At 37.3% G+C, this 17586-nt stretch overlaps 1 protein-coding gene across 1 annotated transcript in view; it reads left to right on the top strand.

Moving 5' to 3' along the window:
• Positions 1 to 17586, top strand: part of LOC145672532 (serpin B3-like) — a 156764-nt gene that overhangs the window by 27354 nt on the left and 111824 nt on the right. The window contains exon 3 of the mRNA XM_081741692.1: positions 3061 to 3111. Coding sequence (XP_081597818.1) covers positions 3061 to 3111 — 51 coding nt within the window. The remainder of the gene's footprint in view (positions 1 to 3060; positions 3112 to 17586) is intronic.

Raw genomic sequence — 17586 nt, 5'->3', positions numbered from 1 at the left:
GTCCTTTTTTCTTCCCGTAAAACTCATGTTAAACGATTCCAAGTTGTACGAAGACTGAGAACCAACATGTACTGTATGTATTAACGAATGCCTGCGATATTTTAATTTCAGAAGTGCAATTTAGTAAAGAGCCCTTTGTTTTCTGAATACAACACAAAAACTTGCTTCAATGATAATTTTTTCTTTAATTTATTGTTTAATATCATTTCTACAAGTAGTCCAACCTCAAGGTGACCAGACGTCCCATTTTATCCGGGACAGTCCCTTTTTTTCCAACCATTGTCCCGTTTTTTCTGATTCTCGAACGGGACGGCTAAATGTCCCGTTTTTAAGTAAAAATGACCTAGTTGTCCCGTAATTATTATTCAAAACATAAATCGTCAATGCAAATTCTACTCTCTTCTGTACCAACACTCGTTGCCAAGATTTAGCCGTGTCTAGAACTTCTGAATTTTCAAATGGGAATTGAGTGTTCGTGGTTCAAGTGAGAATTGAGTGGGAATTCTGAGTGTTCAACTAGTTAAAAGAATTGGTGGGTAGAACTTGCAATCGGAAACCATTATTTGTTGTGTGGTACACGAAAAGTTAGAAACGGTGTGTTATCACTTTTACTTGTATATTTTGTAAATTGAGAACATTGCTTAGTCCCAACTCAGATATCCCTCCCCCCCGCCCCGTAGCCGATTCGTATACGTCCCGTTTTCGCAAGTGAAAATTCTGGTCAGCTTGTCCAACCTTCAACTACAACACTTTCTCGCAATTTAACTGATAAGCATTTAAACAATACGATAGACGATAAAGAAAAACAAGGGAGAAAGAGACGAAATAAATTCTGGATCACCACATCGACCTGCAGCAGCCACGAGAAATCAAAACATTCACACGGAAACAGTGTTGAAACAGTCCTAGCTCTGGAATGGGCTGAAAAATAGTACCAAATTAAAACAAAAAGGGCTGAATTCATTATTGTATCACAGTGTAATACATGGCTCTATAATACGAAACTGAAAGAAATAAAGTTCTAGAACACTCCGCTCCCTTTTTCCAAGAGTCCAAATCAAGAAATTGCTCTTTTTGAAAATTACTTTTTAAAAACATCCAAATAGGAAGACCCCGAACAATTGTGGAAGTAGATGAAACTTTTCTCGCACGTAGGAAGTATAATAGAGGGCGCAAATTAAAAGGAAAAACATTTATTATCTTCGATATGTATTGTAAGGAAATCAAACGCGCCTCTATTTCAAAGTGACCAATAGACCAAAACGGTATTATGGCCATATATGAGAAAATAAATATAAAACGAGGAAAATATCAATCAATCATGAGATATAGGAAAAGTCTTAGTGACACTTTTAAAAATGTGCCAAGTATCTGTTAAATGGTGCTGAATTGGATAGAATTGTACCAACTTTTTTCACAAAGGGGGCTGAAAATGCCAGCGTAGTACCAACGGATCGATGAATGACAAAAATGGCTGAATTTGATGATTGTACCAAATGTGGCAACACTGCACGGGAAGAAAATAGCCTTCTGAACGGGATCACTTTTTGGTAATTTTCTTTCTCTGGCAGATTTTCTTACAAAAATAAAATAAAATAAAAATAAGCATATGTTTAAACAAGCCTTAAAATACACGTGTTTAAAACAAAATGTTTAAAACGTATATAAAATTTGTTTTAAAGAAAATCAATTGTTTAAAACAAGTTTTAATCATTTGTTTTAAACATTTTGTTTTAAACAAAACAACCCTGTTTATAGTAAAGAAACATGACAGTCTGTGTGTAATGCTAATTATTAATAACACACATTCAAGGTAATAGGTGTCGCTAGATGTATTGCTGCCTGCCTGATGCCATTAGAGGCCGTTAGTATGCAGTCGATTTGCAAAGTTAAAACTATTATAATAATTTAACTGCAACTTAAAACTACATAATTCCAATTTAATTATTTCATATTAGAACAAGTAGTGTAATTATATTTAGATTTAAGCATTAATAATTGTATATATTTCTATAGTAATTTATTGTGACGATTTAATTGCAACTTAAATTGTGAGGTTTTCAATTTAATTAGTTTAAACCAGATAACAACGTGCATTACTGTTTATTATTAGGACAAGTAAGGATTTGTTTTTTTTAAAAAAAAATAATTATACACGATTTTAACGTATAGTTTACTGGAAGCCGAAAACTTGGGCACCAACTACTAAGAAATAAAGCATGAACTTAAATAAGTAAATGTGTACACTCCATTTAACTCTTCAGATAAAGAAACTCAATTCAGAATTGATTCACATATCATATTAGCAGCACACTTAAGTAGGCCCTGTAGTAGGCTATTGATCGACATGGTTGAGAATCACAAAAACTAAAGTTGAAACCAACGTTGGCAAATCGTAGTTTAAAGTGTACGTTGGCTAACCGAGAATTTCCCGACATTTATCCAACAGTTTTGACCACACATTGCCAATCACAATTTCACATCTTTTCCAGGGACTAGTTGATAATTGAGTTTGTTGGCTATTGATAGGCAAAGAACCACGTTGGTAATTGATTTGGTTGGCTAATGCTTGGCAAAGGACTACGTTAGTAATTGAGTTAGTTGGCTAATGCTCGGCAAAATACTCAGTTACAACGTAGGACCAACGTTGGCAATAGCCTAACCTACTGTTTCCCACTGCTGGGCCGACTGTTTGTGCTACTAGCACAGAACACGTTTTACCCTGTCTACTACTAAAACATTTCTAATGTCGACGTAACTGTCACCTTTAATATTATTAAATAACAGGAATAAGTATTTTTTAAAGAAAACCTTCTTATGTTTAATGCAAAGAGTAGGAATTAAGTTATATCTACCAATTTCAATCGGAAAACAAATGTTCCGATGAACTAGAATTTTGTAGTATTTTTTGTACTTTATGAATGAGAATGTATTGTATTAAAAAGTAAGAATTTTGCATCAGATTACATAAATAATTATTCATATAGGTGTATATTGTGAATTCGTCAAGATTTGCTTTCAATGAAAAAGAAATTGATACTGAACAATGTTATATTTCAGGCCTACTCTTTGCAGTTATATCCAAAAAATGCCTCTGCACTGCGGAAGTCGGTAAGGTCTTACTTCTTATGCACTCTCTTCTATGCACTCACACCTATTTCTCTTGTGATATGTTCTAACCTAAATGCAATGAAAATAAGAATTTAAAAATGATTTATCAAATTGTACCGAATAACAAATAGTTCCCTCTATGGTCATTCCATGCCAATTCGCCCAGGCCACGAATTCAGATTTGCATCCCACTTGGTACAGTTGTTAGGATGAACAAGTAAGTAGTAACCCATGTAGAGTTTTTCTTCATTAGCTTTTATAATTTCGTAAATACAGATTGTCAAAGTTTAAGAAAATCACTTGCAAATGTTATTTACAAGCGCCTGCTTGTGTCCCATTTAAAACGCAAGTTGGAATCAAGTATACGCTAATTTTTGAACGGAGTGAGGTACACGTATAAATGATACACCAATATTTAGCTTGATCCATGTACATATTTTTAAACATAAAACCAGTTAATGAAGTCCACATTTACAAAACATGGTAAATCGCATGTCACCCATGTGCATGGACATGTAGCCCACAAATTTCAGCGCGGGTTTGTGGGTCGGATCGGTAGTTATCATAGTCGAAGACAACGGTTCATTTTCACCATCAGCTTATCCAGATTTTTCCATTCATGGCACACCTGCGAAAACGTGGTTTTTGAAGTTTTGCGCTACGTATTGGCAACATTGCCTGTGTTTAAGTGCAACAGCATGTGTCTTTATCACATGGAATCATTGAAGACACTAAATATAAACATTGAAAAAAGTAAGAAAATAGCGTAACTTACATGCACTCTGAAACCCTGTGTAGAAGGAAGGGAAACGTAGCCTCACAATAGATATTGAAAATGCCCGCCATTCTGGTTCAAACAAAGATTCACATGCCTTAGTATGTTGGAAGCAACTTCACGGAGAGTTAGTTGACAGGTTCATTTCCTCAATGGTTGTGCGGATGTTGGTTTTCAGATCTTGTACTGTCCTTGGGTTATTTGTATACACAATTTGTTTTAAATATCCTCATAAGAAAAAATCTAGAGATGTCAAGTCCGGGAGCGACTGGGCCACAAATTTTTACTTAGTCTGTCACTGAAAAACAATTTCATTTGACGTGTGATATGTAGCTCCATCTTGTTGCAACCAACAATTGCGTTCATCAGGTTCAAGCATGGAAAATTGGGTGATTATGTCACGATACAGGTACCGTCAAGTATGGTGTTGAAAAAAATAGGCCCAATTATTCAACGTCGTGAAATTGCTCGCCACACACCTATCTCCTCTGGATGAATTGGTTGCTCGTGTAATACATGAGGATTATCACTTGATCAATATCGTAAATTTTGGTTTTTCACATACCCGTTTAAATGGAACCATGTTTCATCACTAAAGAAAATTATGTCCAAAACATCCATTCCTTGCTCTCTGGTAAATGATTTAAACCAAGGACAGTATCTGATTCGTGCGACCTTGTCTATTTGCTTCCATTTTTGCACAGCCTGTATCTTAATTGCATTTAGGTGCAGCTTTTTTAAGGCTCTGTGTGCTATTGTTTTTGGTAAACTTGCTTATGCAGGAAGTTTAGGAACTGACTTTCTAGGTGATTGCGAAATGCGATGCTCGACGTTCTGAATCACCTCTTCTGTAATAACATGCGGTTGTCTGTTGCGTAGTTTATTACGTACAGAATCCGCTTCACCAAATTTTGTTACTAATCGCTGAATTGTTGATATTTTCGGCACACTGCAATTTGGAAATCTTTCTTCAAACAATGCTATCACGTTAGCACACGACTTTGATTTAAAAAAAAAAGCTCAACAATAAACACTATCTCGTCTATGGAGTACCTCATGGTAACAAACAAACTCTCACTACGACACAACACGAAACACACTATACCAAGTAGGACGATGAACTGCACACTGCCTGTTTACTCTTCCCCTTAGCCTCTTCTTCAGGGTTGGAGGATGTATGTAAGTTACGCTATTTTTCCTACTTTTTTCAATGTTCTTATGTAATGTTTTCAATGATTCCACGTGATAAACAGTATCTAAACATACATGCTGTTGCACTTAAACATAGGCAGTGTTCCCAGTGCGTAGCGTAAAACTTCAAAAAACACGTTTTCGAGGGTGTGCCATGAATGGAAGAATTCTGGACAAGCTGATGGTGAAAATAAACCGTTCATCTTCGACTACGATAATATCGATCCAACCCACAAGTCCACGCTGAAATTTGTGGGCTACATGTCCATGAACATGTGTGACATGCGATTTACCATGTTTTGTAAATATTTTTTTTTACACTTTCACTTACATTTGGCAACACTTTCACTTACACATGTGGACTTTATTAGCTACTTTTACGTTTAAAAATGTCAGCATACTAAAAATTGATGTATCATTTATACGTTTACTTCATTCCATTCAAAAGTTAGCCTATACCTGATTCGAACTTGTGTTTTAAATGGGACATCCTGTACACTGTTGGAGGGAAAACGTTATAACTCAGTAAATTATCAACTTATCCACATCAAATCTTTACCAAAAACGAACCAAAGTATGTAGATTATAAGGAAAACTTTCGCCAACCTTGTGCCTCTAGAAGGTTTACTAAAAAAGTAAATATTTTTTTTTTAATTAAGAGGAATTTTTGAGTACGGAACATGGAGTCAGAAAATGAATTTTATTACCAAAGGCATAAGAGTTTTCTCTTCCCCTTTTTTTTCATAATGAACCTGAAAGTATGACCAAAATTCTGTGAAATAAAATACTGTGTTTTCAAATGCCTAGGAGCCTATAACTAAATGCGATGCTAACGGTCTGTACGAAAACAGTTCTACGCAAAATCTGAAAGGATAGGTGTAATTAGAATTGAAAACTTATATCAGAAATTGAAGTTAGCACATAGTGAATTCCAACTTTAAGGTTATTTTCTGGTGACCCTATGCCCGGATATATTTGAAAATAGGAGTACTTTTCTAACTTTTAGTTGTAGTTCGGTAATTTTCAGTAGTAGATCAGTAAATTTAGTAGTAGATCTGTAACTTTTAGTAGTAGCTTTTATAATTCTAACAGTAGTTGGTACGTTTTAGTAGCAGTAGTAATAGTACTTCAAAATTAGTGGAGAAAACTCTGAAAAAATCTCGGTCCTCCAGGTTCAGAGTTGACGTCAGGTGGGCAGTCGGTTGTGAAAATTGTCAAATTAAATATGGATGAAATGTGATTGAGAAAAGGGCTAGGACGTACCCCAGAAGGGAGACGTGGACCAATCGCCTTAAGTCTGTGGAAAGTGAGCAAGTACTATCCCTTAACAATGGACGGAAGGGGCTCAAGATGCGAGTCCGAAAACAGCAGAAGATCAGAATGGGAACGTGGAAGCTGGGAGTTTGACAGGTAAGAACTATAGGTTGTCGGAGATGCTCGCAAGTGGAAAGGAAGAATAGCAAGCATCAAGGAGACGAAATGGAAGGGTTTAAGATCAAAGGAAATACGGAATGGATATATGCTTCTACATGGTAAACAACAGCAGAAAGAATGGAATCGACTTGGATAAGAATATGAATGAGAAATTGGTGAAAGTGAAAGGAAAATTTTTACTATGACAACAATAGTAAACATTCGAGTACACAAATTAAAAAAAAAATCATACACACTTTACATCATCCCGGATGTGGTGCACGAAAACTGGAAATTTCCTTTTGCTTTGCCGACTATTTGAGGGATTGGCATCAAACATCACATGTAGGTAATAAGACTATAGGCCTGACGACCATTGTCATGGTGGTGATCTTGAAACCTACCGTACTGAATTTGGTTTAACATTTTTTCATAAAAAGTGACTATCTTAAAAACAAGTAACCGAAGACAAAAATTAAATTCAAATTTGGGTTTTGGAAAAGAAGCCAGTCTAAAACGCTATATCACACGGCCTACTTCCGATTTAACATTCCAAATCTAAGATGGCATATTTCAAGATGACCACCATGATGTTCACATATCGTATTATGTAGTACTCCCCATTCTTTACCCATATCCAGAGTTCAATGTAAATTCCTCAAACAATTATCTAATTAGGCCTATATGTGTGTTTTCAGATTTTGCCTCAAACTATTTTTGAGCAAACATATAACATCACGATTAGTTGTAGATTCCTATTCGTTCGAAAACCCAGTTTTTTTAACTTCACAGGATTTTCTGACATACTTTCAGGTTCTGAGACAAAACGGGAAGAAAAAACTCTTACATATTTTGGCAGTACAACTCATTTTGTGACTTCATATTGCCCAGTGAAAAATTTCTCTTAATTGAAAATTACTGCTTTTCTTAGTAAATCATCCAGATGCACAAGGTTGAAAATTTTTCTTATAATCTACATACTTTGTTTGATATTTGGTAAAACTTTGACGCAGGTAAGTTGGTTATTCTCTGAGTTATGACGTTTTCCCTCCAACATTGTACTCACAAAGCAGACACTTGTAAACAATATTTACAAATGATTTTCTCAAACTTCGACAACCTATATTTTCTAAACTATTTGGTCTAGGAATTAATTCGTGCGGTTTTACAAAAGATGGCGTAACTCGCTTATTGTCCCATAGTTTCGTTGATCCAAACATGCGTTGAAAACTACTGTCATTGAGCATCTTGTTTAGTATATGTCAGTTGCTTGAAGCGGAAACAAGAACATTTTTTCTTCAACTGAAAATGGCGCATTTTGTGCCTGATAAAGTGTTTTTGCGGGGAGTTATTCTTCATTGCTTTAACATGAAGAAAAGTGCTACCGCAAGTCATCATATTTTAGTGGAAGTGTTTGGTGACCATGCTCTAGCTGAGCGAACGTGTCAGAAGTGGTTTGCACGGTTTAAAGGTGGTGATTTCAGCTTGGAAGACCAAAAGCAATTTGGACAGCCAAAAGAATTTGAAGATGAAGAATTGAGAGCATTGCTTGATCAGGATTCGTGTCAAACGCAGGACGAACTTGCAGAAGCATTTGGAGTTGAGCAAACAACAGTTTCCAAACGTCTCAAAGCCATAGGAATGATTCAAAAGATGTCTTATTGGGTTTCACATGAATTGAAAAGAAAGACGTTGAAAGAAGAAAAACCGTTTGCGAATTGCTGCTTCAAAGACAGAAAAGGAAGGGATTTTTGCATCGAATTGTAACTGGTGATGAGAAGTGGATTCATTACGAGAATCCTAAACGAAAAAAGGCCTGGGTGAAGCAAGGTGAACCAGGTCCTTCACAACCGAAACGAGATATTCATTGTGCAAAGGTTATGCTGTATATATGGTGGGATTTGAAACGTGTGGTGTACTATGAACTTCTGAAACTTGGTGAAACTATTAATGGACACCGCTATCAACTACAATTAATGCGTTTGAAGCAAGCTCTGGCCTGAAAACGACCAGAATGGAATAACAGGCATAATAAACTTATTTATCAAGATGATAACGCTCGACCACATGTCGCAAAACCGGTCAAAACCTATTTGGAAAATGTCGGATGGAAAGTGTTACTCCACCCGCCATATTCACCAGACACTGCTCCGTCTGACTACTACTTGATTGATTGCATGAATAACGATTTGATTGGACAGCGGTTCACTTCTTCAGAAAATATCGAAAAATGGATCTTTGATTAGATTGCGTCAAAAGATGAGGAATTCTTTCGACACGGAATCCGTAAATTGCCTGAAAGATGGGAGAAAGTAGTGGCTAGCGATGGACAATATTTTTGTTAACGTATTCATTTACTTTGTTTTTGAAATAAAGCTTCATTTTTTATTAAAAACCGCACGAATTAATTCCTAGACCAAATATAAGAGCATAGTTTTACATGGGTTACTAACTTGTTCGTCCTAACAACTGTACCAGGTGGGATGAAAATCTGAATTCGTGGGTTGTTGTCATTTTCACATTTTACCGGGTGATCTGACATGGAAGATTCCTTTAACATTTAAGTTGTTCTTATTTTAAGCTCCATCTAAGTTGATTTGGTTAAGTTAGTTTTCTGTTTGTTTGTTTGTCTATGAGAATGAAATTTTGCAACTTAAAATTTAATAACACACTTCCACTTTAAAATTTGCACAGATAAGCAATAAACTCGATAACAATATTTTTTTTTACATAATTTCGACACAATAAAACTAATTAAGTTATTACAAATACATTTAGATTATATATGTTCGTAAGCGGTAACAGTTAATTAAGTATTACTTAAATAGATTGCAGAATGTTTCGCGCTGGTTTAATATCTTTATGTGGCACTTTCAACCAAAAAGTTAGAAACTATTGAAGTCAAGAAAGTTAGGAGTAAAGAAAAATGATTGCAGAATATTGACTAAAGACTAAAAAGTAAAAATGAATTGCCTAAAAGCAGTTTTTTTTTAATGTACTATAGCAGTGAAAAACATTTTGGTGCAGTAGAATGAAGAAATGGGACTAAGGTCAAAAGCATTGGGCTCAACTTCATGTTTAAGTTAAATTTCTATTATCAACCATCATCTGTACACAGAAAAAAAAAGATGTTAAAACAACTCAATGTTAAACCAGCATAGTGATTCTAATATGAATACCAGTTTAGCGCGTTATTTCAATACCAATGGAGCCTCGGTTGCTCAATGATATACCGTTCATCAGTGGTGTGTACGATCTCTGGTTCGATCCCAGTCCGCACCAAGTAAATTTTGTAGGCGTTGGTTTACTCGGAATTCTCCCGTTTCCTCCCACTTACTTCATTCCACTGTTATCATCCATATCATCATCGTCGTCGTCTCTCACAGTGTTGAGCAGTGTGAAAATAACACGGTGATGATGTTACAGAACTAGGTGAATGAATGAAGGAACGCGGAAATAAGAACAACATCACGGTGATCTATCTAAATATACACACCATACGTTGTTAATAACACCGCACCTAACACGGTGAATGCAAGCCATTCATATACCGACTGTATTATATTCAGTTTTTTTTTTAATTTGCTAAGAACAATGATATAGCAAAGATATCATCCTCACCTCAAAATCCTTTATATCAGATAAATACACACATACTGTAATTTGAAAGTGCACATTTCCATTCAAGGATACCATAAATATATAGTGAACTAATATTGAGGAGCTGTTACTTTAAATTTTATTTTATTTTATTTATTTATTTTGCTCTGAGCAAAGCTTTACGCTGTATATTTGAAATTTATACCAAATAACGAACAACGTATTATATTTCCTGTAGTTTTTAGGAACTTTGTGAGTGTATGGATTTACTTACATTTACGTAGAAGTGGTTTTATCTATTGTTCCTATATTCACTATGTTAAGACTATATTTCATTCCTTGTAACCACTGATAAATATTTTATGCCACACTTTATTATCCCTTATAAATATTATGTCTGTTTAATAAGAAAGAAAATATTTTTGTAAAAGTAGTTTGGCTGCTGTATGTAAAACACTAAAATACCAATAATGTGTTACTGTGAGATAGGTGATTTAACAACTTGTTGTACTGCTTCTCTGGCGGTTATGGCTATAATCGCCATTTTGCTTGTACTGCTTAACTTGTATGCATTACATGCATATTGTGTGTGCATTTCAAATTAATTCATTAGTTCGTTAACTGTTGTAGTACACCTTCACATCGATGCATAAAGGTGTTATACGGATCCTTTTATTGTAATACTACAACAATAATATTTAAATTGTAATTCTCAATACGCTGGAAAACGTTTCGAGGTGTAGGCCTATTACGCAGTTGTCATTATTTTATACTTTTCATTCACGACGATTTCGATTTATGATATCTTGTTTTATTTATTTTTCGAATCGAAAAAAAGACGACCCGCTCGGGAGAGTAATACTCCCGGAAGTACGTTTTTTTTTCGCGCGCTACTCTAGCCAGCTGTTTTACGCGCTATCCTAGTCAGTTGATTTAAGTTGGTCACAAAATCTATATCATTTAGTATAAGGGGAACAAAACGAGCCTTATATCATGGAGTAAAAGGGCAACAAAACGAGCCCTGCGGGGCTTCTAACCCGTTCCTACTACTACTACTACTTATTTGCACAAAAGTAAGTAAATCAGACATTTGAGTATTATTTTCGTATTATTTTAATTTAAAAAGTGTTATAAAAATGTAAAAAAAAAAAATGTTAAAAAAACTTTCCTCGGGCCGGGTTTGAACTCACGCCAAAAGAGATTTTCGTTACTAGCATCTAGCGCTAGCCCACTTTTTTTTTAAATATATTTATTGAACTGTAACAACTAGTACATTGCAAACACTGACGTTACATTACATCAAACCAGTATACTATGGAATCTTACAAGATAACTTTGAGGAAATTAGCAAACACAGATGTTTCATTCAGATTGATCATAGGAAAAGTCTTATGAGCATATTTTAAGTATAAAGAATATTCCTCCACTGTATACTTCGGCGTAGAGGACATAGTATAATAGATAGTATGCCCAATAAGCCAATTAACGGCATTGAGTTTTGTATTGGGATACCACACATAGTCCGGAAAGGCAAGTATACGGCGATCAAAATAGTTAGCTGGTTTACGACAGATCACCGCAAGTAATCCACATAAAGAGGTCCAGATGCGAGTCGTATCAGTGCACTCCGACACACGATGCAAAAGCGTATCCAGTCGACCACAGTGCACACAATTAGGAGATTCAGAACGATAAATAGTATGAAGTCGTTCATTGGTAGGGTGTAAGTCATGAATAAAACACAACCAAACACTACGAATGTCCGAAGATAAAATTTTGTTGTGCACATTTCGCCAGATCGCATGCCAGTCATAGGTGGGAAACTTATGACAAATTCGGGGTACAGAATGACACATAGCACTGTTGATTAAAGTGCCATACAACATTTTAGTGGACATGGTGCAAGCCTCGGGTAACGGTGGGGCATATGCCCATGCGGAAATGAGTTCCCGCACATATGCAGGGCAATGACGAAAAAAGCGGATGTATGGCGGATTATTTTTAGTTAATGAAACAGTCCAGCACGATATCCATTGCGATGTGTGTGAGTCAGAATCAAGAAATAACTTCAATCCATTACGCATATAAAGAGCTTTGCATTTTTGTCTTACATTAGTAACTTGTAATCCGCCTGTAAAATATGAGCAATAGGTAACATTTCGTGGGAGTCGAAAATAAAATCCACTCCACAGAAACCAGCCTATGAGAGAGTCAATCTTCCTTGCATAACACTCAGGCAGAGGAAAGATCTGAGCTGCATACCACACTTTAGAAAGAATGTAAGTATTAACAAACCAGGTGCGTTGTATCAAATTCAATCTCCGACCTTTATTGTCTGCACTAAGTAGGCGTAAGTTCTGAAGAATAGGGTCCCAAATTATATCTGTCAGCACGTCAGTTCGAATTGTAAAGGTAATACCAAGTATTTTGACGTGGTCATTTATCAGATACTGGTGGTCAATAGAAAAGTGTGACGTGACCATGGAAGCATTATATAACAATAACGTCGATTTATTCACATTGATTTTTTCACCACTCACCTGCACGAAAGTCTGTAGACACTGTTCAATATGCGCAAACTGTTCATTCGTTGTGAAAAGGAGTGTCACATCATCAGCGAAAGCTTGAACATTGATATCTTGAAAATCATGATTCACTGATGAGGGGAGCGACATTAGATGGTAGAACAGAGGTTCAAGCGCCAAACTAAATAAATATACAGATAAAGCACATCCTTGTCTTACTCCACGACTTATGGAAAAGGGAGCCGTAAGGTGGCCATTTATTTGCACACGGGAAGTGGCGGAAGAGTACAGCGCATGAATCAAGTCAATAAATGAATCAAAAAACTTGTAGGCTCGTAGAACAGTGTAGAGATAGTCGTGGGATAAAAAGTCAAAAGCATTTTGGAAGTCCACTGATAATAAACATGCAGGCATGCGCTTAAATTTAAAATATTCAGTGATGTCACAAATCTTGCTAAGAGCAGAAAACACATTCTTGGTGGGATGAATGGCTGCCTGAAAATCACTAACAATCTCGTGACAAACAAGTTTCAAGCGTCGTGCTAAGACTTTAGTGAAAAGTTTCATGTCAGTATTGAGTAACGTCATAGGACGGTAGTTCTGTATGGTCACCGGACAGTTCGTTTTAGGTATGAGAACAATGACACCTTGATTATCAATGAAATTGTGATGCCTTAAGAGCTCATTAAAAAGGTGGCATAATTCCGCTCCAACAATATCCCAATAGGAGACATAGAATTCATAAATTAGTCCGTCTGGAGCGGGACTCTTGCGGTCTTTACATGTACTCAATGCTTCTCGGACTTCCGTCGGAGTAATGTCCGCCATTAATTGTTGGTGTACATTGGGAGACAGTTGGGGCATTGTCTCCGGGAAATATGTCTCTAGTGCCGTAGCATTAATGAAACCAGTTCGATATAAGGAAGAAAAATGTTCATACACAAGAGTCTTAAGATCATTAAGATTCGTAACTTCGCCAGCACCATCCATGATTGATTGATTGATTTTTGAGTTTTACGTCCCGTTCAGCAGCGAGGCTATATGAGACGTGGACCTACTGATTAATGTGGAATCCGAACCACATGAGCTTCCGCCGGGAATCGAACCCGGGTCTCCCGCGCCAAAGGCGCGTACGCTAACCGCTTAGCCACGAAGGAGCTCAGCACCATCCATCGTAATAGCTTCAATGTAGTTCTGTTGACGTCGCTTCTGCGATTGAATATAGTGGTAAAAGGAAATGCGTTCAGATTTACAAAATGAGGCAGATGTGGAAGCCGTCTGATATCGTTCAAGAGCCCGAAGTTGTATGCGTGTAATTTGCGCTTTAACCCTATGAATATGACTGAGATTTTGAGGGCTGCTGGGTTGAGACCAGAGATCGTTTAATACAGCGTAGTAATATTCTAATGTCTGATGAGTCTCGCGCTTAATTTCTTTTCCGTACCATTGGAAAAAACGTTTTATGTGGGGTTTAACGTAAGAAGTCCACCATTCAGAAATAGTTGAAAAGTAACGTCGTTGACGTACCCAAAATTGCCAACGTTGACGAAAATTATTCCTAATGGTAGCTGGATGGAAAAGTTGAGCATTTAATTTCCAGTAACTTTTACCATGCATGCGAGACACCTGTCGGGATTTTAAGAACATAATAAACCGCTGCATGGTCGCTAAATGAAACTGGACATATGTCCGTTTCAATGATATTTGAACAGTGAGAAGACGTTATGTACCACCTATCTAACCTGGACATCATATGACCATTCTTAAAATTAAATTTAGGTACCGTCCAATGATTCCACCACACATCCCGGAGCCGCAACTGTTGGATAAGGCGGGTAAAATTGACACTAGGGTGGAAGATGCCAGTGGTATAGATTTGTCGTTCCAGTACATTAAAGTCACCAGCCATAATAATAGGATCACAATTATCTGGTAAAATCTGCACTATTTCCTCGTTATAAAAATGATCACGAGAACGCCTGTTAACTGTTCCAGAAATACCATAAACGTTCACAATATTAAATCCATCACAAAATAAACTGATACCACGGCCAGAGGGAAGTCGCTTAATGCGTTCGACGACAATACCCTTTTTGATTAAGATAGCGGTACCCCGATTGTTGGGTCCGATATTCACAATTGCATTGTACATTGGCAGAAATTCAAAACATTCAAAGCGGACCTCTTACAGAAGAATGATGTCGTAACCACTTTGCATAACAAAAGTTTTTAAACTATTTTGTTTCGCTGGATGGTGAATGCCAGCGATATTTATTGTACATAGACGGCGCACGTTAGGTCTAGTAGGAGACGGAGAACCTGCCATCAAGTTAATAAATACATAAAGTAATAAAGCAATTTGAAAAAATAACACCAAAAACTGGATAAGTTGTGCAAAAATACACCTCACTACAAAGGGGGGAGAGGAGAAATATTGCATCCATCTGAAACACAATCTCCACCACTCTTCCTGAAGTTTGAAAAGAAAGAAAAATAAAAACATAAATAGAAACAATCCGGTAAACATCACGTGAGAACTGCGCTGCAGGGAAAGCAGAAAAGAAAATATATGGCATAAGAACCCGAAGGCACGTGAACGGTGCTGACGAGAAGCTATACATAAGAACTTACGAAGCAGTAGGTTCTGTTTCACCACTCTTTTCACGAGACTCGCTTGTAGCAGAGAAGTTGTTACAAACCATGTCAGAGTCAAGGTCACCACCACCGCCGCTATGTGTTTCTGGGTCACTCACACTATCTTGGATTGCTTGGCTAACACTGTCTGTTTTATTTGAGAGCACTTTTCGTTTTTTACGTAACGATCGCCGCAGTTGATTTCCATGAGCACTAGTAAAGGGCAAAGTAGATTCAGATGCATTTTCAAGAGTTGTGGCTGATTTCTTAGTAAGCTGAACATGAGATGTAGACAATGGGATATCATCCTGCGACGTTGCCAGATTGGGCGGGGCAGTTTGTAGCACTGAGTTGGTCGAGGGCCACTGAATCGGGTCAACATAATCTTGTAAGGCCGTAGTACTTGGCTCAGGTTCTGTTATGACATCATGACATAAAGTAGGAAATTCTGTAGGATCCTGCACCATAGGAGGGGGAGCTCGAGACACATCACGAACACTCGTGGAAACACTGGGCCGTAAAGAAGGAGACAGTGAGTTTAACGAGTAATGTGGGGTTTTCGGGAGATTACCAGTGGATAAAGCTGTCATACGAAGGTCGTCCTGTTTGTGCTGAGGACGAGGTAACTGACGAGGTGGTACCTTGCATCGGGAAACAAGATGATCCGTACTCAAACAGCGGAAACAAGTATGAAGCTGTCCAGGATACACAATTGAAGCTTTATAACCCATGAAGTGGGGTTTAGAGGGTATATGTTTCCCCAATTCTATATAAACTGCGCGAATACCATTCAACACAGGGTATTTTAAGTGAGTGCCCCACTTTTCATGTACTATTTGTTTAATCTCACCATATTCACGCAAGGTATCACATACTACATCATCACTAAGTTCACACGGTAATTCAAAAATACGGACTTTAGTATAGTTAGTAGTAGCATCCAATATATTCACCACAGAGGAAACACCAGTCGAATGACGGAAGGGAACAGAGTCTGGCAAAGTACGTAAAACTTGTTCAAAATTCAGAGCTGTATCCAGTTTTACATATACACAGAAGTCTTCGTTGTGTAATTGAATTGCAATCACTTTGTTCATCAGATCGGAAAAATTTTCACTTAACCATATGTGTATTTCAGCCGGTGACGGTCGTAATTGTCTGAAATTCTTGTCAAACTCAAATTTTAACGTATTTTGTCGAATGGTATTCATAACGTAGTACTACTTAACACAATTTCCAGTAATTAATACCACTATGCAGTCCTAATCACAGGACAAAAAAACAAACAAAAAAAAACAAAAAAAACAAAAACAAAGGAAAAGCAGGATATGCTTTCACGGAGCGCGCAAAAACACCTCCACACACCATGATAACTCACGGTGAACTGCCCACTCGGCCACGAGGACCGACAACAACAATCTTCTGAATTCTGATATTTGAATGCAACGTGGCAAGACATAGATAACGCCAACCAATCAGAACTGTGTTTTTCGTTCCTACTTCCGGGAGCATTAGGTATACGGACAAAATCTCGCGGCCGAAACATCGCCGCCCAAAATCTCGCCGGCCAAAACCTCGCTGGACAAAATCTTGCCGGGCCAAAACCTCGCGTGGCCAAAACCTCGCTTCCCAAAACCTCGCGGGACAAAATCTCGCCGGGCCAAAACCTCGCGTGGCCAAAACCTCGCCGCCCAAAACCTCGCGGGACAAAATCTCGCCGGGCCAAAACCTCGCGTGGCCAAAACCTCGCCTCCCAAAACCTCGCGTGGCCAAAACCTCGCGGGACAAAATCTCGCCGGGCCAAAACCTCGCCGTGCCAAAACCTCGCCGCCCAAAATCTCGCCGTGCCAAAACCTCGCCGCGAATGAAACTTTTCTTTAAAATTTACCCAATGTGTTTCCTAATATGCAATTCCACATTACAAATAATAATAATAATAATAATAATAATAATAATAATAATAATAATAATAATAATAATAATATACAAAACATCGTGTGCGTGGGCTTCCTCGGGTCATTCCCGTTTCCTCCCACTTTCTTTATTCGATCATTTCCTTCATCCTGGTCATCTACGTCTCCTTTAACCTATAGGACATAATCAAGGGACGTCGTAAAAACTCATATATTGTTTCATATTTTCATAAATATTATTAGATTTTTGTTAAAATTTTAAGTTTTTGGATGTTCCAAAGTTCACGAAACTAACCTCGTTAGTTGTCATTACTTTCCTTATGCAGACTTTCTTTCCCTATAACCAGTTTATAAACATCCTGTCGCCCTACCTTCACATTGAAATCCTCTAATACAGAAATAGAATTTTCATATGGTATCGCGG

Source organism: Thermobia domestica, chromosome 16, assembly GCF_964235325.1.
Source record: "Thermobia domestica chromosome 16, izTheDome1.hap1.1, whole genome shotgun sequence".
Taxonomy (NCBI): Eukaryota; Metazoa; Arthropoda; class Insecta; order Zygentoma; family Lepismatidae; genus Thermobia; species Thermobia domestica.
The sequence above is the reverse complement of the archived record's forward strand: the minus strand, read 5'-3'. Positions and strand labels throughout refer to the sequence as shown.